The sequence below is a fragment of the Microtus ochrogaster genome, chromosome 4 (genome assembly GCF_000317375.1).
Source record: "Microtus ochrogaster isolate Prairie Vole_2 chromosome 4, MicOch1.0, whole genome shotgun sequence".
NCBI classification, from domain to species: Eukaryota; Metazoa; Chordata; class Mammalia; order Rodentia; family Cricetidae; genus Microtus; species Microtus ochrogaster.
Window position 1 is genome coordinate 43,123,854 of NC_022011.1, and position 27,194 is coordinate 43,151,047.

General features: G+C 47.8%; 1 protein-coding gene across 1 annotated transcript in view; it reads left to right on the forward strand.

Moving 5' to 3' along the window:
* Mvb12b (multivesicular body subunit 12B) overlaps positions 1-27,194 on the forward strand; it is a 165,627-nt gene that overhangs the window by 87,555 nt on the left and 50,878 nt on the right. The window contains exon 7 of the mRNA XM_005346015.3: positions 1,955-2,049. Coding sequence (XP_005346072.2) covers positions 1,955-2,049 — 95 coding nt within the window. The remainder of the gene's footprint in view (positions 1-1,954; positions 2,050-27,194) is intronic.

Sequence of the window (27,194 nt, forward strand, 5' to 3'; positions counted from 1 at the left end):
TGGGCAGCTGAGGCGGCTGGCCACTGTGTCCACAGTCAGAAAGCACAGATGAGCACTGCCACTCGGCTTGTTTTCTCCTTGTTCAGTCAGGGACCCGAGCCCATGGCACAGTGCCACGCATAGTTGGGGTAAGACTTCCCACCCCAAAGTAATCTGGAGACTTGCTTCCTGGCATGCTGAGAGACTTGTTTCCATGGAAATTCTAAATCCTATCACATTGATAAGGTTAAACCTTGCACCAAGGTAAAGGGTTCACTCATATTACGTGTGAGTGACAGCTACTCTATTTGCAGCACCTGTGTCTGCCTGTAGATGACATCCTTCAGAGGCCACGCCCTCCAAGGTTCTGGCACTGGGATAGAATCCCACATCCCGTAAACTCTGGAGGGCAGTGCCCTTCGCTGTCCATCTGTGTGCAGTGTACTGTCGCTCGTTGGGGTTGCTGGGCTACTGTGTGAAGACTAGATCTTGAGTCTAACTTCAGAAATGTGGCCAGGACACTGCCATCCTGCCTGAGTGACCTTTCTATCCTGATAGTTGCCGTTCCCTTCAGAAGATGGGAGCATCTACTATCTGTCATTCCCAAATTTCTTACTGGCTTTGCTGTGAAGGGGCCGGTTCCTCCTCAATAAGTCATTATCTATGGAGATTAAACTTTGGATGTAAGGCTGGCACCCTGTGTCTGACTCCAGGAATCGGAACTGGAACTCCAGACTCGGCTCCTCTCACCTGAGCACTGCGGATCTCTCCTCATCCCCGAGTCCCTGCTTCCGTCCTGAGAAGAGTGGACGCAAAATATGTAGAAACTTGATTTCTGTTTAACACCTGCCTGTTCCGCAGCTCCTTCCTCAATACTCCTGTCTCTGTGCTCTCTTAGTTCCACGTTCCCAGACCCCCGTGTCACCCCATGTATATAAACAGAAACTCCCCTTTCTCCTCTTGTGAGCTCCTGGCTGCTGCGGCTGCTGCCTTCTTCCTTCCCCCACCCGCTTCACTCCATGGCAGAGAAGCATGGGACATACAAGTCCAGTTGGGAAACGCCATGCAGAGAAGTACGATGACTGAGCCAGCAGCAGTTGGTACCACAGAAGGACCTAGAGGATTAAGTTCAACACTTGATTGACAAGTATTCAATAATTTAATTACTCTGTGACAGATAGTGTCCTAGAAAATGGTGCAAAGTTGAAGTCTGGCCTTGCTGTCGAGCACACCCTCAGCCCTGAGAGAGAACATTCCAGCAGGTGGGTGAGGCCTTGCAGGGAGAGCAGGAATTCTGATGTCATCGTCCTGCCAGCAAAACCTGGGCATAGCCCAAGCTTAGGTGACTGAATAATCCCTAGGTAGCCCCTGGCATCCATCCCTCCAGGAAGTTAGGGGTGCTGTGTTTCCCATGCCTGCTGGCTCTGTACTGTACCACGGTGGTTCTCCTTGACAGTATTGGCTGAAGACAACCATGAGCGTGTTGGGAGGGGCACTTGCTCTTGACATAGGCTCGCTTCTACTCTCTGTACACAGGCTCAAGCCAGCTTTGTGGACTTATGGAAGGTGCTTTCCTGAGCACCTACTGGGTCCTCTGGCCTGGGTGGGACACAGTGGCTCAAACCAGGGCGCCATGTTCACTGTCAAAGGTTGCTAGTCTCCTCAGTTGACCTGATAGTAAAATCCCCACCGACTGTGGTGGGTGTGGAAGCCACTGTTCTGAGCCTGGGTGTTTGGGTCATGCTGATCCATTGTATGCCACACTGAGGCCTGGGCCTCACTGACAGTCTCTGTGGAATATCCTAAGGGAGGAAGGAAATGGCTGCTGGTTCCTTGAGAGGGCCGGGGCTGAGGGAGAAGATGGAGGTCTCCCCAGAAGGACCTGCCCTGGCCACTGCACGCTGCTGCTCACCTGTGGATGACATCGTCTGCTTTCTGAGTCTCCTCGTAACCTCCTTTCTCCCTTCTCTCTCAGGCACATCTCACTAACACTACCAGCTACCTTCCGAGGCAGAAACAACACCAGTGCCGACTATGAGTACCAGCTCTCCAATCTGTACGCCATCTCAGGTATGCGGGCCACTGTGACAGGCCAGTGCAGACTGTGCGTGTGGCTGCCTTCTCCATGCTGCCACTTCTCGCCTCCCCCTGCACACCAGCCTGCCCTTTCCCTGGCCTTCTCTTTCTTCTGTGTTGGGACTTAGAGAAAGGCCAAATGCATGTCTGGAAGTTAGTGATGGACAGTGTGTGGGTTTCTCGGGCTGAGGGAAGGCTGAGGGGTACTCACCATATCCTTTACCTGCCAGCCCAAGCAGGGCCCCCCGACACACAGCAGTGTTGAGCTGCCATGTTCCTGCCTGTCCTCGCCTCATGTTCTTACAGCTAGCCAGCATTAAGAGGGGCACAGTCTCTTCCCCTCACTCGCCCAGAGTCTGTGGTTTCTGAACTCGACCTGGAAATGGATAGTGTTACTGTGGCAGGAACTTCACCAGCCCCAGTTTTCCTGTCACCTTCACTGGAGGGGGGAGGGGGGGCAGCCTCACTGCAGAACCGAGATTCATGAGGTGTGAGGCCATACAGGTGACTTGCTAAGAGCCCAGGAAACCCACAAATGCCTCCCATCGCTGGGGCCCCAGACAAGGGTGTTTGTCTGTCGGGCGAATGTGGTAAATCGTTGCCACTTACTAGCACACATCCTTAATGCTGAGTGACATTTTGAACACGGGAACATGACATTCATTCATGTCCCATAATGAATCGGTTATTTAAAAGGTAATCTTCCTCTCTCTCTCTCCTCTCTCTCTCTCTCTTCCTCCCTCCCTCCCTCCCTCTCTTTTTTTCTAAAAACTGCAACTTCGGGTTACTAAACAGATGAACTCCAGCGGTGGCGTAATTCTTGTCAGTGCTCGTTTCTGTCGTTATGATCACTCCCTAATAGGTTTGGAAGTGAACGCAAAGGCAGGTTGTTCCATCTCTAGGAGACACTCCTGCTGGGAGGGGGGGAGCCCCAAGTCGAGGCTCTGGCTGCATTCCAGGAGCCAGGGTGGGAGGGTGAGTGTGTGTCTGGGGAGCATTGCTTCTGTACCATGGCTATTTCAGCAGCATCATAGGGAACTTAACAAGTATGGAGAGACAGCCTGCTTGGTAGAAAAGCTGACTATTTCCCACATGCTTGGCGGCAGAGTGGTTTGTAACAGGACTGTGACACCCAGCTCCACTCCCTCAGACTGGGCAGGGACAGTGCCCTCATGCACTGACTGCTCTTCTTCAGCAGCGTGCAAATCTTAGGGTTTGCACTGGGTTGCACCCGCCATGCCTGTGTCCTCTGATGGCTTTCCCAGCTGTCGATGCTTCCTCAGCAAATGACCCACAGGGCACATGCTCTGGTCTGGTAGGAATGTTACTCTGCCTCTGGACCGCTGCTTCCTCAATGCAGCTTTGATGAGGTGCTGACTGGGCTCATTTCAGCTGCTGGTTTAGCAATAGCAAGGTAACAGCCTCGGGATACACGGGACACTCCTCAGAAACTTCCTGTCCCATTAGGCAAATAACAATCTGTGGGGTTTTATCTTCAGAGGTAGTTGAGGCTTCAGCCCAGGCCACAGACAGCTCAAGTCTCCCTAGCAGCTGTAGGCACCAAATCAATCACTCTGCCAGAAGCAGGCTCTCACAGGGCCACTAGAAGTACCCTGTAGGCCCTGGAGACTCACCATGGTAACTGGTCTGGGGAGGTCATCCATTCCCTTCCATCCTCCCATACTGACTACCTGATTGACCACCCTGTCACCCCCAACATAAACACTATCTGGTACCAAGTGGCACACAGCTCAGTTTGGCATAAGGGTTTCCAGAGGTTAATCCAGAAACAGTTACGGTGATATGTGCCCCAGCCAGCCTAGCCTGGTGTGGACTTGGCTACCGTAGGGGCTCTGCAGATCATACCGTGAATCATCCCGCTCTCCTCCCAGCCATCAGCACAGGTCACTTCACTCTTCTAGTGCTCAGCCTTTGATGCAAAGTTCCGACATGCTGTCTGTGGTCCTGGAGCTATCGATAACCATTTCTCTGACTTATGGCCCTGTCCTGAGATAAGGAGATATCAAAACAATGGAACTAGAAATGTAAAAGGCAGCCCTGTTGGATAGTGTGGGGAACTGACTCTCCAGTGTTTGTTCACTGATATCTAGTGGTGTGGATCCCTGTTCCCTGAGCCAGAACAATCCCTGCTCAGATGACCACATAGAGAGCCTTAGCTCAGCTTCTGTAGCAGCAGCGGCAGGGACCATCCAGGGTGTTCCCAGGCAGGGCGGGAGGTACTGAGCCAGCATCTGTTTTGCTGAGAAACACAGTGTGAGAACCCTTCTGTCTGTAGTCACATGATCTGCCAGCTGACTGTTTCCAGGGCCTCAGCCCACCAACTCCAGCCAGTTTGTTCCCTGCCTGTGAGGCCTTCCCATTCATAGACATCCAGTGGTTTCCAGTTCTCAGCACTCATCAGTTTAGTCTTGATCAGCTTAGTCCAGAGGTTTGTTTTTTGCTCATGGAAAAGACTGAAAAGCTCATTGGCTCAGTGCTAGAATTCTAAAATATTTATATCCCTTGTGCTGCCATATTGAAGCCCCCCCCCAAAAAAAAAGAAAGCTGTGAAGTGGTCCCTTGAGCCTCATCCTTCCTCTTATGGGAATGTCTTCTAGAAAATTCTTAGAGCTGCAGTCCGACTTATGAGAAGAAGAGAGAGCATGCACTAGGGTGAGGACTGTCCCTGTTAAGGTGCTCCTGTGAAGTGGGCAGAGAAGGTGGGGGCATCTCTTCCATGTCCAGGACAAGGGTGTCCTACAAACTGTCTGCCTGGTGGCCTGGCTTTTTAACTAGCCATAAATAAAGTACACAGAATGTTGCCAAAAAAAATAAGACAGCTGAATGTTCAGTGAGATCTCATTTTTAAAATATAAGTTGGAGAAAGATTCACACCGACATGTTTAAGTCATGTTCTTCTTATTTTGGGCACACAGTTGCCTGTGCCTCTATCCTGCAGTACTTTCCTGAGTGAGTTCCATAGACATATTAACTATTGTCTGCATGGGCCTTTGAGATCTGAGCCCCTTGATGGCTCCTCTTGGCCTCCGTACCCCAAGTGGATCTGGCTGAGTCTTTCCACAGCCAACCTTATCGACTGTCTCTGACTAATAGTTTTCTTTTTGATCATATCTAATTTTTTAAGCTACTTTTTAAAATTTTTATTCTTTTTATTTTATGTCACTGAGTGTTTTGTCTGCCCGTATGTATATGCACTGTGTTCTGCCTAATGCCCACGGAGGCCAAAAGAGGGCACCAGATCCACTGGAACTGGAGTTGCAGATGCTTATTAGTCCTGATGTGGGTGCTAGGAACTGAACTCAGGTTCTCTGAAAGAGCAGCCAGGGTTCATACCCACCTAGCCAGCTCTTCGACCCAGCATAGCCTGTTAACTAAAAGCTCTGTTTTTGTAGTTGGTTCTTGTCAGCAGTAGCAAGGACAGAGGCACAGCTGCACTCTGTTGCCTGACATGCCTGCGTTCTTTTAGGAACCCAGACTCAAGTAAAACAGGACACAGTTGGATTTGATACTAAAAGGAATTTCAAAATGAGGCAACATGAAGCAGGGTGGTAGTTTATTAGACTAGAGAGGCGCCTCGGGAAGCATTACACACACCAAGAGCATGGGGTGGGCATCTCAAAGACGGCCCTCAACTCAACAGCAGCTGTGTACAGTTTCGGTGGCTGTTGGGTTAACCTCAAAGGGTTCTTCAGAAACCACTTCCTCCCTTTTTCATAAATAAGATTGTTTTAGGACTCTGTATGATCCATGGATAAAACTCGGACCCTCTACAGTCATATAAAGGGTTTAGGGTGTATACTTTCATTGTAAGGGGTTTCTGATGAGAATTCTAGAAAACTGTAGGTTTGGGGGAAGTGTGTTGGGATTTTCAATGCTCAGCTGGTGAAAGCTCTTAGGTAGATCCCCAAATACGTGCAATAAAATTAACATTGTGTAAGATCCAGAGGAAACCCCAGACTCAAATAATATGTAAAACAAAGAATCTTTATTACTATTCCAGCCTGCGTGCAGGGTCGTTCACCCGTGTGAAATGGCGACAGCCCTGAGAGGAACGTGCAGGCTCCTTTTAAGCATAGCTACGGGGAGTTTCAGAGACAGTTAGGTTGTCTTGAATACAATTGGTTAAGCACACAGCAGTTATATTAGTATATTTTTAGTTGGCTGAGGTTTAGTTGTATCATCTTTGGACATATTTGCACAAGCTTGTGCAAGTTTGGAAGTGACTCAGAAGGGGCTGCTGGATTTGTCCTTGAGACACTGTGAGGCTGGCTCTGGCCTCCTCTCTGAATGCAAGGGCGTTGTGGATAAACGGCCCTTTGTGGGAGGGACACCTGTTTTGCCCTTCTCAGAGAACTGAAACCTAAACTCAGCTGTGAGAGTGGGAGAGGTTAACCCTTCACTGGATGTGAGAAGATGATAGTGTCTGGGAATAGGATGGGAATGTCGGTGCAGCTGTCTGGCTGTCTGGCAGTGGATTCTGGATTTGGCTTGAGTCTCTGGTGGGTAAGATGAAAAGCACAGCATCCTTTTTCATGATCACAGAGAACACCCCTTCCTCCTAGAGCACTGCCACTGGGGGACAGCTCCAGCTGTGCTCTCCTAAAGGCAGGACAGAAAGACAGAGTGGCTGTGCACACGCACAGCCTGTCGCAGCCAGCCCTGTCTCCTCAGTTCTGCTCTGTCTGTGAGATACCCCAGATGGATGAGAATCCCACAGACACATGTTGAAAGTAGCAGGTCCATCAGGCAACTTTGTGCAAGAGTGAGAGAGCTATGAATATGTACATTGGGGTGAATTTCATAGCACACCCAACTTTCTGTGCCAATAATGGCGTTTGATGAGAACAGTCCATGCAGCCCTGGGGAAAAGTGTCCCTTCTCAGTTGAAATGACCCACACTACTTGAGACCTTTGTGAGATGCATTTTAGAGCACAGCCTTCTGCCCACAGCTGTGGAGTACTATGCCAGGCTTCTACCAGGAGAGGCACATCTGTGCCAGAGGGCTCCTGTGAGGAGGGACTTAGCCAAAGGGCCTCGATGTCACAGTCCTAACCCAGGGTGCTTCTTCAGTTCCGTGGCAGATGTGTTTAATGAACACGCCCCCAAAGCAGTGGAAGCTGGACTGCTCGGGCCTTTGCTGACTGCAGTTACATGCTTTGCAAAATTGCCCATTTAAAATATTTTTTGGAAATTAAAATATAATTACATTGTTTTCCCTCTTTTCCTCCCTCCAATTGCCTTTTAAACCCCAGTTTAAAATTAGTTAATTTTTTTTTCCAAGAAAAACTAACGTGGGAGTTTAAGGTAGTAAAATTAAGGCAAATATGAATGGAAGCTAGGAAACCCAAGTTTTCCCACACACAGGCCCCGAGGAGGCGCCACCGGAAGGAAACACCAGGACCCATGCTGAGCAGAGGTGGGGACTCATCTTTGTTCACCGCCCAGTTGGGTAGCCCCCCTTTCCCTCCCCCCCACGGACAGAAGTGAGAGCCACACCCAGATCTGTCCTGGCTCACTGCCAGGGTGGCGTGATGGCTTCAGCTCCCCACTCGCCAACATTAGGTTACCCCTAGCCACCCAAGTCTTCTCTTTGATTACTAGAAAAACCATCTTCCTGGCCTCCATGGCTTCCTTTCAAGGTGTTTGATACCAAGGAGGACTGAAGGTGCTCGGGTCAAAGTCCGGCTTCTTCTCCCAGTAGAAGAGGGGACAATTTTATCTGAAATACAGATCTATGGATGAGCTGTGGAACTCTGTCGTGGGCTGCGAAGGCACGAAGCAATTAAAAATAATTAATGATTTCTGCGGATCAGCCTTTCTCCATGCAGTTTTAATCCAGTTCTCATTTAAATTGGAAGATGGACATTTAATTATCAGTATTATGAAACTCGTGATTTATACATTTCATCCAGTGAGATAAAATTTCTGCCAGCAGCTCTTCATCTTGTGGAGAAAAGACTGTGTGTCTTGTGGGGAGGGTGCTTTATGGCAAAGAGTCTGTGTTTCTTAGAGGCTGCTTGTTTAAACCTCACCAGCCACACGAGCAGAACACTTCATCCCAAGCACCGGTCCTTTCATTTGGAGTGATTAATGTTCTCTCTCTCTCTCTCTGTTTCTGGGGAAGGAGAGTGAAAAACTGGGTGTGATTGCTCCTACCTGTAACCCTAACTCTTCGGAAGAAGCTACGTGTGAGGGTTGCAGTGAGCTCTGGGCCATCCTAAACTGTATGTAGAGTGGGACCTTACTGCCCAAACAAAACATTGAAAGTAAGTCTCGTGCCTCAGTGAAGCTTTGCAGGGTTGGAATGAGAGATCTGAGGCTCAGACAGCAGGGAAGCCCTGATCTCCTGTGTGGCGTGTTGTTCCTGGCCGTGGTGCAAAGGGTTAAGGTCTTGGGTAACAGGATTTGCACCTGGTTCCACTTGTGCATATGCTGCAGGTCTCCTTTTAGCTCGTACATGGATTGAGTGGGTCACTAATGGTTGCCACCAAGGAAAGAACCTTGTGTCTCTGTGGGAGTGCACGAGGGATGTGGGCTCTGTGTTCCCAGTGTCCCTATGGCCTTTGGTGGGCATGCTTTCCTGGCCTGAGTGAGCTCGGCTTCCCTTTATCCTCTACTGGGGTGCTCGGGAACACCTGGGAGGAGGTAGAAAGGTGTTAGGAGAACGCCTGGGTAGCAGCGAAGGCCCCAGCAGGGAGTGCAGTGTGTAGGGAAAGTTACCGAGTGCAGTGAAAAGCATGACTGACAGCAGTGCTCGGGTCAGGAGGGAGGTAAGCGGTGGCAAAGGTGAGAGGAATTTTGTCACCACTTGTTCTGGCCATGGCTCACCTTGTCTACCCATCTGCCCCAGCCCTGACAGTGACATCGAGTCTAAAGAAAAATATAATAAGGAAAAGGAGAGCTGAACAGGCGCGGACGGGGAATTGATCAGCCCGCGTATTTGTACATCCTGATGTAAAGGGGTGGTTGACAGGTGGCCAGGCTCGCTCTGCACACAACCATGTGTGTGCTGTCAGGCGCACGCACACTGCCTCGTTTCGATTGATGAATTGCCTGCTTTCTTGATTAAACCTTCCGTCACTTAAGAAACAAAAAGCCTGTGTTTAGATGGCAGAGTGGGACATGTCAAAAAAATCTGTCTCCTTTACCTTTGTGCAGATGTGGGCACAGACTGTAACATGTATTATTAAAATGAATGTGGCATTTACTGTGCATTATTCCTTCCCTGGGAGAAAGGACTGTAAATTATATGCTAATAATAAGCTTTAACCCTTTCGAAATGCAGGAAGATTTAAGAGTGTGAATGCTCACAGAGGCCCGGCTAATTGGGTGTGTTTTGTACATTCACCATGGCCGCCATGTCACGGGAGTTAATGAACATTCGGCACAGGCACATTCACAGGGCACCCAGAGCTCAAGCCTTCTGGAGCTTTGCAGCTGCTAGTGTCTCCACAGAACTCCACAGAGGGACTGAGCCTGACCCCATGCCCATGGCTGCCCAGTGCCCTGTGACTCTGCAGCGCTGAGTGTCAGTATGGTCTCTTCTCTTTCTCTGCATTCTCCATTTTGTGAGGCTCGTGGTGCAGCCCACACAGGTGTCTGGACATGCTGAGTGCCTTCCAGCTCTCCTGCTTGACCAAGCCTTTTCTAACTCTCACTTCCCACTGCCCAGGTGGGAAATGCTTTCTCCAAGCACAGCTTGGGTTCTTTATTCTTCTCAGGTCAAATCTACGTGTCTCCCCAAGTCCCCAAGCCTCACCTGCCACATCACACACAGCTGTGTCCTGCCAGCCCAGCGCCTCTCAGTCTTTGCCTTTGTCTCTGCTTTTCCCAGGCACAACAGCAGTTCAGCCCACCTCACCTTTCCGTGTCTTTCCAAAACTATCTTCAAAGACCTATTGCCAAGCTTCTCTCAAAGCCTTTAGGGTCTCCTCTAGTCTGCTAACATCCTCCTGGCTCACCCCACTTGGCCTATGCTGAGCATCGTCAGCAGACAAGAGTCCAGTTCAAAAGCCTGGGGGTGACCTTCTTTCCTTTCTGAGCCAGGATGATGTTGGTAAACCAAGTCCACAGAAGGAGCAAGGCTGCTCACCCTCCCTTGGTTATCAGACTCCCAGGGCCATAGCAAGCCCTGTGCTCGTGTGATCAACAGGAGACCTGTTGACAGAGGCTGTCACGTCACTGACAGGACACATGTTCAGAATCTTGATACATGCTTCCCAGCTTAGAGAGAGAGAGAGAGAGAGAGAGAGAGAGAGAGAGAGAGAGAGAGAGAGAGAGCGCCTTGCTGGGAGCAGCCTCCCAGGTTGTACACTGAATAACATACTTGAATAGCGTCCCCTGGAGCCTTGAACTATGCTAACTCAGGCAGGTAACACAATGCCATAGTTACTCTCACACCTGGAAAATACAAGAATTGTCCAGCCCCATCCCCCAATGCTGGGAGGATTCAGAGCTTGGTAAAAACAATTCACAAGGGAGGAAGCTGTGTAAGAATATGGGTGCTCTCTGCAGGGCGTGATCTGTGGAGGAGCCCAAAGATTTGTGGGGAGTTATGTATGACTCGGGATATCCTGGCCCGTGCCCAGCATGGCCTTCACTGTAGCTGTAGCCTGGTTCTCCCTTACAGAATTCTGATGGATATGGTCTCTTCTGAATGTTAGAAAAAATATGTCCTCCCCGACCCCAGTCCAGAGAAACCGGCAGTAAAGGCTGTCGGCCACAGTTCAGCCAGCACCTCTGGAGCCAGGATGCCGACAGGCATCATCACGTAGAAGTGGCCTGTTTTCCGTGGCAGACAGCCCACAGGCCCTTCTGGGGAGGCGACAGGATGACGGCTCAGGGGTAGGAAGGAGGGAAGTGCCAGGCAGGCAGAGCCTGCCAGCGTCTATAAAATCTTCCTGTATGTACCTTTGGTGTCTGCAAGAAAAATGCCTGATGGGAGCTGATGGCTGCTGAGGCCTCTGTGTGCACTCTGCAGGTGGGGGAGCAACCAAGACACACTCCAGTTTCGTCACTGTGGAAAATAAAAAGATTATGAGGTGGCAGGTACTTTAGAGCGCTTAAGAAGGTGGTCGCCTCCCACTGCGCCCTCAGTCTGTGTTTGATTTGAAAGCCTGGTGGAGCATGGGCAGCAGTGCCTTAAATCTATAGGTGAGGCAGACAAGGGGCCTTGGGTGGACCTTGGCAGGGACTTGCAGAGCAGCTTCAAGCCTGAGTTCCCCCTCCAGGGATCTGAGGAACACAAGGACTGGATGGAAGCCCGTCTCCCAGGTCAGCTCGGCAAAAACAGCTGCAGTTGTCTGAGACAGGTGTGGTCACACCCCTGTCAGGGCCACAGGTACCATGGATATGTGCAGCTCAAGGTGGTGGAAGATACTGCCTGCTGCTATGCATCCACAGGCCTGAGACATCACAGGCACTCTGCCTAGACACTGTCCTGACAGAAAGTCTGGGAACTCCTTCCTCCCCGGCATTTACCTTCTCTGTCTGGCAGAGGACACCATTTCAGACCTGGCCCAGAACACACTAATAACCAAGGACGTATACGCAACCCTAGCTCTTCACCTGCTGTCGACCTCTGCCAGGGTTTGCTGTGGACGCTGCTGTAGGATGGGCTGTGTGTTTGCCCTTTGCTCTCCACCGGTGTCTCTCAGTAATAACCATCAGCTAAGAGGGGAGAGGGTGTGGCGAAGATAACTTCTTCCATTTAAATGCATTTAGGGAGCTGAAGTTAGTTTTACTTTATTAAAATGGGCTGGGTTCATTGAAATAATGAATTTAAAAATACCTACCCCTCCCCAGTACATGGTATATGCAGGACTCCCCTGTGGGCATTTTTTTTTTGTGCATTTTGTCAGTAATTTAAAATATCCTTCCCAAGACAGCCCTTTCTAGGTGGTAAAGGGAGTTTGGCGAGAGACGGACCTGCCTGGAGTTGCACCCAGGCCTGAGATTTAATTCAGGTTTGGACATCAGGCCCCGAGGCCATGACTTTTGTTTAGTCCAAGTTGCTGTGTTTATTTCCCCTGTCAGACTGAAAGCTGAAAGTGTACAAGCCCCAATGGTTGATGCATGTGTCAGTTTGGGCCTCAGTGCTCTCTGAAGTCACAAGTGGCCCCGACCTCTGGGACCTCACTGGAGAGAGACCCTGAACTTGTGGCTGATAAGATCTCTAAGTCCCAAGGGGTTCATGAATGATGGGCTCTGGCTGGGCAGAGCCATGATTAGGGAGCTTGGGGCCTCTTGGTTGGAAGTGACCTTGGACATGGAGTGAGTACTTCTCTGTTTTCGCTTCCCTGTCTGCGAAGAGGTCTGCGGGTGGGTTTTGGTGAGGATTGGAGCCATACACAGGCACAGACTCCACAGGAGGGTTGCTGCTAACCACAACACTCTGAGCCCCTGCCAGCTATCCCTAGGCCCTTTCCGAGACAGGTAAGAACTATAGGAGGCACCTTCAACAACTCCTTATCAGTGATCAGTGGGTGGGCCCACACTGACTGCTGTGTAAGTCTTTGTCTAGAAACCTCTGAGCACTAGTGTCCCCTTGTGGGTGTGTGAACCGTTAATTGATGGTGAGTGGTCCCAAGCCCACATGCCACACGCTGGGATTGAACCCTCAACATTGCTCTCCCTATTGGGGGCTTTACTGTTCCCTGAGTTCCTACTTCTGTCCCCCCAGTAGGGGTCCCACCTGAACTGGTGGCACTTCCCTGCCACCTGCCTCTCCTTCAGTCTCTAGACCAGGCCTTCAGAGCGCCATTCTTCACTGAAGCCAGAGCCAGGAAAAGTGCACAGCTGTGGTTGCTATGCTCCAGCCACCTCTGGGTCCCCAGCTGATGGCCCATGATTCGCCAGCCCACTTCCCCTCCACCTCACATGCCCCTCTTTCTCCATCCGCCTGGCCTCGTAGGATTTGAGGCTCAGACTGGCATTGTAAGATTTACCAGGCAATGGTGCAGGCATCGGCCGACCAGCTGCACAGGTGTGGGTAATAAGCCCAGAAGCCGCCTAGTGTCTCCCACCAGGGTCCTTCCTTCTCTGGAGACAAATGCATCTAACTCCTGACAGCTGCACAGAGGAGACCTCAGCCCACTTAAGAACAGCGGAGCTGCCGAGCTGCCGCCAGAGCACCTGAGTCTACACCAGCCCCCACCTCATCTCCTCTTTCCTTTAGTGCTGCACTGCACGCCCACTGCATTCCTTCCTTCCTCTTGGTTATAGTCAATGATGATCCTAAGCCCCTTTGTTATTTATTTAAAGCAAGCAAACAAACAATTAAATAAGGCACCTTCCGTCCTCCAGTCTGGTATTGGGGTGGAATTATTTATCACACGTCACAGAGAACGAGGCTCGTCACACTCAGATTTGTCTTAGCATTGAATCAGAGATGGTGAATGATGCTGAACTAGCCTCCAAGGTGAGATCCTTTGTCGGCGAGCGCTTTCTCACGCCTGGCATGCTTTATAGCTTGAGCAATCTCTTGATCCACTGGTGAGGCAACATCCATAATCTTGAATGAGAGAGTAAAGCTTGCCTTGTTGGCCCTACCCATCGCTTCTGGTGACACCCGTAGGCATCCTTAATTGCTCACTACCTAGAGGCAATAAACACTCTGGGCTTTTATGTTCATTCCCTTGTGTGTTTGCTTGAAATACATCCAGTGCCAGCAGAACTCTGTCCTTAGAGAAGGTCTTTTGTCTTGAGAGTCAGCTGGTCCCCAACTCTTGCTGATATCACCTTTGAAAGCTCAGGGCAGACGTCTTCTTAGGCTAGTGATCTTCTTGGTTGCTTTTGGTTCTTGCCAAACTTTGGCCTTATGCTTGATCACCCAGGTCTAAGGAGGGAGCCCAGCCTTTAGCTAGTGTCTTGTTCAGTTGTCGTTCAGCCAGGAGAGCATTTGTGTGAGAACCTGAGACCAATCCCCAGCACCCACGAAATGCTAGAGAGAGGAGACAGAACTCTCTGGAGCTCACTGGCTAGCAGCAGGGCTCCAGGCCAGCGAGAGACTCGGTCTCAGAGAAACTGAGGCAGACGGCCTTCTTGAGTAATGACACCGGAGGCTGACCTCTCTCCTCTGCACACATGCACACACACAGTAATTGTTTTCACAGCCAAAGTTCAGGGTTCAGCTAGGAGAGCAAACCAAAGACATCTCATTTCCCAGCATGCTGAGCACCCAGCCCCAGACCAGGCATGCAGGAAGTACTCAATATTTGTCATCTTATTCCAGAGAGGAACTGGTCTTACTGTTCCTGTCTTGATGCTATCCTGTCCAGATGTGTGAACAGAGACATGTTATGTAACCGCGTTTCCACTTTCTCTTTTCTAAGTTTGAATCACATTTTTCTCTTCTGGCTTTATCAGATTAGAAATAACATCCACAAAGGGCACTCCAGAAATGATAACTGCTGTGTGTGCCTTTAACCCGGCCCAGAGTTCTGCTTTCACTTGGCCTGCTGTGCAGACTCCCCAGGCTGCTAAGACAGCTGTGAAGTAGGGGGCCTTCTGTGTCCTACAGGGAAGAAGCCCCTCCTGCCTCTCCCTGATTGCCCGAGACCCCAGTTTACTGGGTAAAGATGATTTAAGATTTTAAGGTTTGCAGCCTTGGGTTCCTTACTCTGGTCCTGCTTAGCCTATCTAAGATAGAATTTTACATGTGCCCAGCCTTTAAGTGAGGTTTCTTCAGATTCCTTCCTGACCAGCTACACCCCTCCCTAGACTCTTTAGAAAAATAATATCAATAGTTATAAAAGGCCCCTGTCCTTGCCACTGTAACCACCCTGGTCTTTTTACAACCCTCTTAAGGGCTCAGCACTGATACAAGCCATCCCTTCCTGCGTCGTTTTAGTTTGAGGGAAGATGCAACAGCTTCCTCTGCTGTCCATGCAGAAGATCGTGGTCACTGTTAGAGATAAGGCTGAGAGGCTGAGGTGGTTCATTTCTTCAGGCTACTTAAAAAAAAATAGATATTATACCTTTTATTTTGATTTAATGAGGACAGACATTTTAATCAGAGGTTAGTCATTTATTGTTGCAAACTATTGTTTTGATTCATCATTTTTGCAGATAATTAAATGGTTGAGTTGGCACAGTGTGTCTACTTTATTAAAACAAGTAATTTTGGGGGGGAAAGAGATGCTATTTTTTGGATCACTGCACAAGAATTGCTTTTATCTTCATCTCCGAACACAGTTTTCCGTTATTGGGCAAAAAAACGCTTGTGTTCTTTCTGGCCTGGAGGGGACTGGCCTTGCCAGATTGGATGTTGGCCACTCTGCCCTTTGAAACAAGAGCTTCGATGTAAATCCTACGCTCTTACCTTCTCAGAAGACTTGGGTTTTAATTGGATTGGGGGAAAGAGCCTCCACGTTATGAACTTTGCTGAGCAGCAGTTCTTAATTGCAGCCCTGGCTGTGGGTGGAGTTTAAAAGTCAATTACTGCTGGTCCTATTACAGTTTACACACCTCGGATTTGAGAAAGTCTGTCACTTAGTACAAAAATGAAAAGGTTATGCGCACCAGTTGGCGTGCACCTCTGACTCTCCATTTGTAAATGCGTTCGCTACACGTATTTGTGTGTTTGCAGCGTGTAGCTTTGGGCTCCGTCTCCCACTGGATTCCTCACCAGGACTAACCTTTAAGACTGGCCCTGAGAGCCACTCACAGCAGTGCTGGTCACAGCCCTTCACCTGGCCATCCAGTCCACTTGTAGGCACTGTGGCTGGCTGGTGCCCTGGGGTGGGGAGCTAGGCCAGCACGCCCTGTGCTGCCCGTGTTTCTAAGGACAAATTACTCACAACATTCACTTTCTCTGATTTTCCCCATATCTGCGCCCTGAATCAGTTAATTCACTCATTAGAAGGATTTATTTTGGGTGTACCAATTAAAACTTTGGAGGCTAATTTTTTGCTGAGCAGTGCAGATCTCTGAAAGCACAATTTAGAACAGCGTCTGCCCTTTTCCACCGAGAGCCGTCTGCAAGGACTGTAACCCCTGAGCTGAGAGAAGTAAAGACTGCTGTTCTTTGTCCTCAGCTCCCAGCTGCTGTGGTGTGCGGAGTCTCGACCCAGCCCACCCATTGTTTAAAGGTGCCTGCAAGGCTGCAGGGTCCAGCGCAGCCCTGGAGCGCGCCTCTGTTTGTTTGCTTGCAGGAAGCCTATAGTTAATTTTTTTAATAGGAAGCTGCTGTGTAGTTTGGATATTTAAACAGTTATTAACCGAATGACAATTAACAGATTGCATAGACAGATTTTCTTTTGAAAACCTCTGAAATTGAGTACAGTTTGCAAAACTCTCACGGCATAGTAATGACAATGAATTTTGATTTCCCGGAACTGATATTAGACTCTTTATTAAACTATGTGCATCTGCTTTTAATTTACTCCAAATAATTGGAAAATGCAATGAAGCTTTCCAATTAAAGCACAGCTTTATGCTGTTTAATAATACCCCCATAATATTATAGCTTATGAAGTGACAGGTGAGTTGGTATATGAATAAAACATAAAGGCAGCAATAAGGGACAGAAAACCAGAGACAGTTGTGGGGATTTTAAATGCTGGATGTAATTTGCATATATTAATCTCTTCTTTTCAGCCTTATCAGGCGTTCTTCAGTATTTGAAGTTAAAATAGCGTTGACAGGCGGGAGTACGCTTAGTTTTTTCAAGGATTTATTACTTGTATAATTTCTGATCTTTAATAAGCAGATATGACTGATCCTCATACTTCTATAGAAATCGGTTAATTGTTCCAGATGGCGTGTACTGATTATGCAAAATTACTTTTCACACCGTTTTTTTTTTTGTGATGGAGTTTAGAGTAAAATTAAATTTTTTATAGCCTTCTTATCATGCTGTTTTACAGTGGTTTTTCCACAGAAGTTGAATTTAATCTACTATATTACATTGACCAGCACAGTTATTCTAATGTAGCGTTTTGTGATTTGACAAAGAATAATAGAACACATTGCTCATTGTTCATCACTGTGTCCCTAATAAAAAGGAGCTCCTGTACACGGAGCGTGGCTGTTATTTATGAAGAATGCCCTCGTTTGTGCCATTAAAAACGCAAAATTGTGTTATGGAATAGTTCCTTTTTGGGAGCGGCTATCTGGAGAGAGTGGGTGGAATTAGGCTTCCCAGTTCTCATGCAGGGGAGGAGTCTTCTTTTCATGACTGCTGTATCTGAATCGTGTTACTCTCTTCTTTTGAGGGTGGGGGGAGCCTGCATAATCTCATTCTATTAAGAGAAATGTCACGGGTTGACTCATCTCGATTTGCATAATCCCAGAAGCCTTCCATAATTGAATAGCTTGCATAAAAGGTGGTCACACTTTGGTGCAGGGCATCAGGAAGAAGAAAGAAGCATCAAGAACGATTTAGTTCTCACATCTTCCAAGGTGTCAGTTTCTTGCCAGGCGGCTGAGCTGGTATCAGGTCTGAGTCTGAGTCATCCTTGCTCCCAGTGATTCCTGACAGCCAGTCCTGGCTAGGTCCCGAAGCATCTCCATCTTCAGGTTTGCTGCCAGCAGGATCTGAGGCCCCTCACAGACTCAGCCAAGGAGGGTCTCCACCCTCAAGTCACTGCCTTGATTCAAGGGTCATACCCATTCAAGATGGGTGTAGCTGGCTTTCTCTTGCATTAAAATTCCCCCTTTGGTCGGGACTGGGCTTGGGTGTGGATTAGTGGCAGAGCACCCGCCTACCATGCCTGAGGTCCTGGGCTCCATCCCCAGAACTTGGACAAAGAGGAAATCTCACTAAGCTGTGTAGTATTTTAAATACAGTCCATATAATCTGAAGTTTGACTTGTTTTCCAAAGAGACCTTGTGGCACCCTTTTGTAGTGACTCACAGTTCCCTGCGTGGCCAGCACCCCAGTGCTCTGCAGTCCTGGAGAACATGCTCTGGTTTGAGTGGACCTGGAGGGGATTTAGCTGTTTAAGGAATCTAAACCCCTCATCCCCAGGGGAAACCAAACTCTTCTCTTTTAACATCCCTCTTCCGGTAGCCACACCAAGTGGTCTTCTCACGGGGCCCTGGCATGGAAACAGGACAGACACCTCTACCTCTGGTGAACCAGAGGCAAACAGAAGGTTGTAACCCCACAACAGAGTGTGCCATCTGGATCTACTGGGGTGAAGTGCTGGGCGTGGGCAGAGGGCAGCACTCGGGGAGGATACTGGTCCCTGGGTGCATCTGTGACACATGCCCAGTTGCGGAGTCCAGTCTTCAGAGTATGTTTGGTGGAATTCTGCTTCCGTTCTAGTCTGAAGGAAATTTAAAGTACAACCTATGTGCCTACAACCCATGAAACCACACAGGAAGAAATACAGCTCGGAACCCTGGGCAGTTGCGTTCTGCAGCCCCGAGATTCCGTTTCTGTATTCTTCCAGAGCACTTCCAGAAATTTAGGGTCTTTCACATATACTCTTTTGTAAACTACAAATGGATTTTTTAAATGAAAGTTATGCAAAAAGGGAATGCATAAATCAGACATGATTAAAAATATTTGTTCTAATGCAGTATAATTTGGTAGTAATGTGTTCATCGGGATAGCTTACGGCTACATTAAGTGGACAGGCTTTATATGGATTCTCTAATTTTAATCTTCAAAATGCTATCTAATGTCTCATTAAGACTTGCATATAATGTATCTTAAGTACAGTCATTAAATATAGTTTAGGGAGATTTATGTTCAGATACTGCTTAAAGATGTTTTAATAGGCCCATTTACTCTGATGATATTAATGAGCTCTTAATCCAGCTGAAGCTTCTCAAACTAGTGGTAAAGACTCCAGCCCAAGTTCAGAGACTTGAGATTGATACCTGCTTTAGACAAGTGCCCACAGCTTAGCCCTACTGACTCTTGCCAAGGCCCTTGCCTTGCCATGATTGCTGTCTACAGTGATGCCCAGGGTCAGTCTCCTTGTTCCCCCAAACCATGTGCAGAAAACGCAGGGGCTAACTTGACCAAACCTTTCATCTCCAAGGTCATTTGAGAGGCCACCAGTGACATAGGTAGAACGAGGGGTTAGAGGAGCTGTCACCATCGTTGTTGTGGGAGCGTCTGCCAGGTGAGGCAGGCAGAGCCTGGCGTCCTTCTGGAGCTGCCTCTCCTAGCTTCACGGTGAGCGTGCTGTGAAAGGTCAGATGGGTGTGCTTCCATCTTTAGGAGTTCAGCATGGCTGAAATATACACAGTGAAGTAGTCCTGCTAATTCAGAGGCCTGATGGGAGGTTACCCTGTGAGAACGGGTATCCCCAAAGCAGAGCAGGCTGGTTCCCAAGTCCCACTTTTAAATGTTTCTGTTTTGCCCCTTCTTTAGAGAATTATTGAAAAGCACATTTTGGGGGGTTTCAATTATTTTTTAAGTGAAAGGGGAGAAAAGGAATGAATGTGTGAGTTCAGAGACTTTTATAATTACTAAATTGGTTTGTTATAAAAAGATAATAGCAAATTTCTCCTTTTCGTAATTGGACATCTCTTCCCTGTAGGCTAATGCAGGCACAGCCCGTGCATACACAATCCTACTTCTGAAAAGCCGTAACTAGCTAATAACAGCCACAGTGTCATCAGAGAGTAATGGCGTGCTGATTAGCATAATTAATGACAAATGGTGGTGCGGAGTTGGTGGATTGGTTTAGCGGATGATGAATGCGGCGAGGCCTTGGCTGGGGCCTGCCAACGAGGCCTCGCTGGCTGTCAGCCCTTCTGTTCTCGCCCGGGCAGCTCTCATTAGTCACGATGGGAGGTGCCAGTTTGTGTTCTGTCGCAGCTCCGAAAACTTCATAATCCAAGCAAACGTGCTTTCCTTTTTGCCTGTGTATTTACTCACAAAATTCTCTCCTCCCCTGTTCCCACTGTGGCCAGAACATAAGTCCCCACTGCGTCTTGGTCCTTCCTGCCTGAAGGAGGAACAAAGGGCTTGTGGCTGGGCAGCACTTATGTTTACCAGTATTTGTAGAGGGAACCGGTAAGCTATACACGCTGTCCTGATAGAAGACCCGCGCATTTATCTTCCACTTGATTAATCAGACCTCATTTGCATTTGCAAATGAGGCTGATAAAAATGGGTTTACCTTTTAACCTTTAGAGGGAAAAGCATTTCTCGGCAAGATTTCTTGGGAGACCGCTCCTTAACCGATAAGAAGTAACTCCTTTATCAATAAAGATGAAAATCCTTCATTTGCATTAGTGAGTGAGACTAATTATTATATAGTTAATTAGCATCTGGAAATGAGGATTATCTTAATTACAAAGCACAATTTCCCTAATAGCTGCAAAACTGTAAGTTTGATCTGTGTGGAAATTGGTAACTATTATTATGTAATTAGTGCTAGCATTAATAGTATAGAATATTTAGAAATGATTTGCATATGCAAATGTCATTTACCTGAGCCAAACAAGTGGACCATTAATGATTAGAGCATGATGCATCCAGACTGAAAGTTCTAGGTCACCGAATGGAACCCATTGTGTCAAATGTCTAGATTAGAGGTGGAGTCAGCAAGGCAGTCCAGCGGATTTTGCTTTAACAAGAGTTAATGGCTGAGTGGTTTCATAATGATGCCACCTGCTCAGGGAACTGGCCTTTTGACTTTGATTTCTCCGAGTCTGTCAATGTCCCTTGGTTCTTAGAAATAATTTACACATCAGCAATTCTGAATTTGGGATCTTTCCCAACTGATAGACATACACACACACAAAATAAAAGTTGTTTAAGTAAATACGTGTGTGTGTGTGTGTATGTGAGTGTGTGCGCGCGCACGCAAGTGTGCACATACCAGGAGCTCCCGTGGAGGGCAAAGAACAACTAGTGGGAATCAGGTCTCCTCCCGTGTTTGTTCTGGAGATGGAACTCGGGCCTTTAGGCTTGGAGGCAAGTCCCTTAACCACAGATTTATCTTACCCGCCCCAATACACTTTGTAAACGGTGATGCATGCACCCAGAGCGCAGCCAGCTGTACACTGGTGACAGAGCTCTGTTCTAGAGTGGGTTTCAGTCTTTCTGGAGTCTGTCTTCGTGGCTCTGGAGGCTCCTCATCTCAGAGCTGATTCTTTTGTCTGTTCTCCCTGCCCCTCCCCTCCCTCCTCTCTCAGATTGTTGCAGTGTTTCTCAAAGGTGTGTACTGTGGGAATGTGATTTTAGAGTAGATACAGTAGTCTTTAAAACCATTTATTTCAGCCTGGAGGTGGTGGCCCACACCTTTAATCCCAGCCCTTGGGAGGCAGAGGCAGGCGGATCTCTGTGAGTTCGAGGCCAGCCTGGTCTACAGAGTGAGTTCAGGACAGGCTCCGAAGTTTTCTCTAAACCCTGTCTCGAAAAAAAAAAAAACATCTATTTCATCCATAATAGCATACATTGGGTGCCATCATTCAGAATATTGAAATGTGTGTATCTGTCAGTCTTTGTTGAAGTATACTGCAGTAACAAAAAGTCCCCTAGCTTTACCATACCCTACTTTATGTGTCCGTCAGATTACTCATCGGTTGGCCGTGAGTTGGCTGGGACCCTGTTCCATGTATCCTTTCATTCTGGGATCGAAACTGAGAGCACAGTCCCTATTGTAGACGTTTTTACAACAAAAACCCAAAAGGCATGGCCAGTGACTCCTGCGTCCTCTTGTGAGACATGGCAAGAGACTCAGCTCAGCTGGGGGCAGTGGGGCAGGAAGCTCCATCCTGCCATGACATTGACTGAGAACAGTCAGACTCTTCAGGGCCACCCATCAGCAGTAGACGTTCTGAATATAGAGCCAAGCACTGAACTGGGGAAAACCATGAATCCGACTGTGATGTGGGATGAGACAGCAGGAGCTTTCCCATCATGGTGGCCAGGAAGCGAGGAGGAAGATGGGGAGGGCAGGGCGCAGAGAAAGGATTCCAAGGCCCAGCTCCAGTGAATGATGGGACTTCTTCCAGGCATCCAGCCTCCTAACAGCACCACCAGCTAGGGACACACCCTCAACACCTGAGACTGCTGTCCAAGCATCTGGGCAGGTGGCTGCCATTACAGGTCAACCAAATTTGAGTCCCTCAGGTTTGCTTCCCTTCCTAACTTTACAAGGTGGCCTTGATTCTCCAGGGTTTGTTCTCCTAACATGCAAATGAAGCTTTGGACCAGATGCACCTCCTGGAAGCTGCCCCTCAGCCTCTCTTCTCAGAGCCCCTTTTGAGAGCAGACACTTCATAGGAGCTGGACCTCAGGTGTCCCATAATGGGCCCCCAGTGCTGGTGGGGCTGAGGTCTTCACTGGACATGAGCTAGGTCAATGCTTCCGTTAGGAGGCTAATGCAGTGGGGCCTGGAGGGAAACTCCGCTGTGGAGAGGCCCTCGGTCCACTCCCAGCACCGCATGGCATAGTTTACAGCTGCCTGCAACTTCAACCACTGCGAGAGACCCAGTGCCTCTGGCCTCCCTGGGCATCGGTGCCTACATACCCACACACCAACACACACAAATACATACACTTAAAAATAACAAAAAAATGAGCTTTTTTTTTTTAAGGAAAACAAAAGAAGCAATACAAGGCTCTTTGCCAGACACATGGTTCATTGATGGATTTTTGTTCTTTTTTTCTCTTTGTTAGATCAAAACCAGATGCAAACCACTTCCTTTTTGAATGATAAAAGTCCCATGCTCACACTAAAAACAAAAGTTGAAAAGAAAATACATGAAAGTATGGGAAGAAAATAAATGCCACTCAGAATCTCTGCTCAGAAAAACAAGGTTTTAGAGACTGTCCTTTCTTGACTTTTTTTGGCGGGTGGCATTTATTTGCAAAGGTAATTGTCTGTTCTGGATATTTTTAAATTTTACTTTAGTACAGTTTTACATACAATACAATCTATTTTTATGAGTACAGCTCAGTGGTTTTGAAGAACGCTGAGTTATATGGCAACCCTCCTCAAGAAGCAAGGTATAGAATATATCTCTCACCCCCAAAAGTCCTCTGACATCCACTCTGACTGCTCCCTTCCCCCATGGACAGTCCTGGTGACCTGGGTTGCCTCTGCCATGCCCACCCCGTGTGCTGCCCAACCTGACATCGTGAAGCCTCGTATATTGTATGTGTGGGCAGTTTGACCCTTGCTGTGGCTAAGTATCTATGATGCCTTCATGCATCTCACTCCTGGTCCTGGAGTCTCGTCTTCACCTGCCTCTGAGAGGAATCTGTGAGCAGCACTTGCTTGGCCTTCAAGCTTAACCAGGCACCCATATGCAGATTTTTTTCTTTGAGATTCATGAGGACTTGAAAAACTCCTGCAGGTGAACTCGCAACCTTTAGGACTATAGAAAGTTAAGAAAAAGCCAAATATGACATGAATGCATAAAATATATGTAGCTAATCGTCTGTTTGATTGCTGGCTACCATAAAACACACACACACACCTATTATAGTTACACAACTCAAAATTCATGCACTCGGCTTTCACAGACAGTGCACAGCACCATTTGCGGGCAGGAGAAATGTAAGCAAGCATAAAGGTCTCGTGTTAAATCACAGTCGCACTGGGAACCGCTGTGGCTTCTAAGGTGCTGCAGTGATTTCCCGAACCCTTGGCCTTTGCGGACAGCCAGAGCTTACACCTAAGTTTGTAAAGTCCACGGGGAGTTGGCACCTGTAATTGGCTGTTCCTGTAGGTGAATATGTAGGTGAAATGGGTCTAACCATTGTAGTGTCTAGTGATCAACTGCCCAGCACACTGGTTGAATTAGTTTACACTGCTGGCACATTCAGAAAAGGTGGTCCATGTGGGTCCTGCCTCCAGGCCTCACAACTGGCTGCTAATGTCTCAAAGTCTTGTCTGTCTGCAAGGGGGAGTGTGGCTTCCTGTTTGTGTGTGACTGCACTTTCCTGACTTGACCAGAGGTTCCCACCCGCTGTTCTTGTGGTCTGGCGAGCAGGGAGCGCCTTGTGAGCCTTAGCCATGATGGCTTTTCTGTTTGCATGTTCTTCCTTGGTTTAGTTTTCTTTTCTGTTTGTGTCTTTGTTACTATATGTAGGAGCCTTCTCTATCTTTTGTAATCCTAGTACTATTTTTTTCACATGTAAATCTAAAATTCACCTATCAGTTTTTGTCGTATGACGGGGATAAGAATGTGTTGCTCACCAGTGTCGCTATGACATTGTATTTCTTTTTTAAACAACACATCTGAAAGGCAGTCCTAAATGACCATGACATATTGCACGGTTTGTTCTGTGGTTCCCTGACATGTTGGTTTGGATACACTGCCTAATGACAGCTACACCTTTATTTATTACAAATGTGTGCCTTTGTTTTAAAGATTTTTAAAAATGATGTCTATGCATCTGTGTGTGGGTATGTGTAAATGACTGCAGTACCCATGGCAGTCAGAAGATGGCGCTAAATCTCCCCTGGAGCGGGACTCTGCACAAGTTGCAAAGTGCTCCTAACCACTGTGCGTCTTTCCAGCCCCAGAAGCATGTCTTTGATTTCCTGTCTTGCTGTTTTTCAAGATGGTCTTAGTAGTTCTAGCTCATTTTTTAAAATCCAGTTGAAATTCAAAGTTACTTAAAGTTCTAAGGAAAATACTCTGTGGATTTGTTTGAAAACTATTGAACTTACAAATTAATTCTGCAAAGATGGTCGCCTTTAAAGTGTGTGTTCCTTCCTTCCAGAAGACTGTGTCTCCATGTCAAAGGTCCCTTTCTAGATCTTGACTTTTTGCATATTGCTTTGCTTGTTAGGTTTTAACTGGTGGTTTCATATTCCTAGACATACACTACACACACACACCACATTCTACGTATACATAGTACACACAGCTCATACTACACAGTACAGGCACACTATATACATGTGCATACATGCACTACACACCTGTGCATGTACACCCATAATACATACTTCACACACACCATTCATACTCTACAGTACACACACATACATGCTCAACACACAACATGTACTCCTATATAGATATACATTGTGCACACATACATACTACATACACATGCACATCTGTGCATGCACACATACACTACACACTCAGTGCTTACATATGCATGCACACACATACACTACACACTCTGTTTACATATGCATGCACACATACACTACACACTCAATACACTGTATACTCTGCTTACATGTGTATGCACACACATACACTACACACTCTGTTTATATATGCATACACACATACACTACACACTGTTTACATGTGCATGCACACATACACTACACACTCAATGCTTACATGTGCATGCACACACACTGCACACTCAGTGTTTACATGTGCATGCACACATACACTGCACACTCAATGCTTACATGTGCATGCACACACATACAGTACACACTCAATGCTTACATATGCATGCACACATACACTACGCACTCAATACACTGTATACTCTGCTTACATGTGTATGCACACACATACACTACACACTGTTTATGCATGCACACATACACTATACACTCAATATACTGTACACTCAGTGTTTACATGTGCATGCACACATACACTGCACACTCAGTGCTTACATGTATATATGCATACAGTGTTGAGTCTCAATGCTTACTTTGTAACTGGCCACCTCTCTGCTTGTTGATCTGTTTCTGTTTCCTGGTAGACTACAGTGTCCTCTGTAGACACAGACGGTGTTGTCTCTGACACCTTGACACCTACTCTTTTTCTTGCTTCACACTCTTGGGCAGAGCTTCAGAGCAGCGAATGGCAGTGGTGACAGCTGCGCTCCCTCTCCCTGGCTTCTGGCTTCAGGAGGTCATTTCTAGAACGTGCCCATGCAGGCCAGTGCAGAGCTGTGACAAGGGAGAGCTGGCCTTCCCTTGCTCAGGATTCTTCCCTTAAATTCAGGCACTAATATGAATTTCATATTGAAGCAGTGTCGGGTTTTCTTCTCATTTCGCTCACAGGGCGAGTCGCTGTGTCCTGATGGCTCTGCATTTGCTGCTGTGTTCTGAAGAAGACCCTGCCTCAGTGCAGCGCGCCATTCTCTAAGAACACGCTAGCTCTGGGCTGCTGTTGTCTGTGCTGTGATCCTAGCATTTATGGAAATGATTTGGGCTTGATGCTTATCAAAATACCATTTCTGAATGACTGAAGGGTCAGGACTGTTTCTTTCAAATATGGGCATATTTCTAAATATTGTAATATCTATTCCTCCGGGGTTGGGAATGAGGAAAATTTCCTTCTAAACATTAACTGGTCTTAGAAGCATGTGGGGCCCAGCTGGAGTATTTTGGGGAGAGGGACATAATTTCAATTTCTTTAATAATTATTGAATTTTTATGCTATTTTTCTTCCTTGAGTTGGTTTTCTCACGTGTGTTTTGTAGAATTCTTTTGGGAGGAATGGGGTGAAAAATGGAGTCTGACTGTATAGCCCAGGCTATCCTTAGGTACTGAGAGTAACAGGATTATAATACCATGACTGTATATAGCCCAGACTATCCTCAGGTACTCAGAATGACAGGATTATAACACCATGACTGTATAGCCCAGGCTATCCTTGGGTACTCAGAATGACAGGATTATAACACCACACCTCTGTTTATTACTCTGAGGTCAACACTGAGCAAGGTGATTTAGGCTGCAAAGTTTGTGCCTGTGGCGGACCCTCTGCAGCTTTCCTCTGTCCAGATAGAAGTGTCCCTTGGGTCCAGGTGGCATTAGTGGCCTTGGGTTCTGTGATAATCTTGGTTTGGGAGACTCTGTGCAGGGCCAGGCTGTTGTGAGCCCTGATCCTCTTCCTCTACTCCAAGCCTTCCCTCTGGTTGCCCCTTGGTCCCCGGGGACCCTGCCAGTCCTTACCCTCACCCTGGAGGCTGCTAGCCTAGGTAGGCTCCCATTCTTCCTGGACAGGTCCGGTCCCCAGGGAACTGGTATCCTCGGGCCATGCTCCAAAAGTGCATCCCCTTGACTACCCAGAGGCTGCCACAGCTGCCCCTCCTGCCCAAGCCGCAGCAGGACAGAGTGATGCTGTGTCCAGCCCTGAGGGCACTGCCCTTTGGTTGCTGCATTGCTAGACAGCTCTGCCCCGAGGTTCATGTGACACACCAGACAGCTCTGCCCCGAGGTTCATGTGACACACCAGACAGCTCTGCCCCGAGGTTCATGTG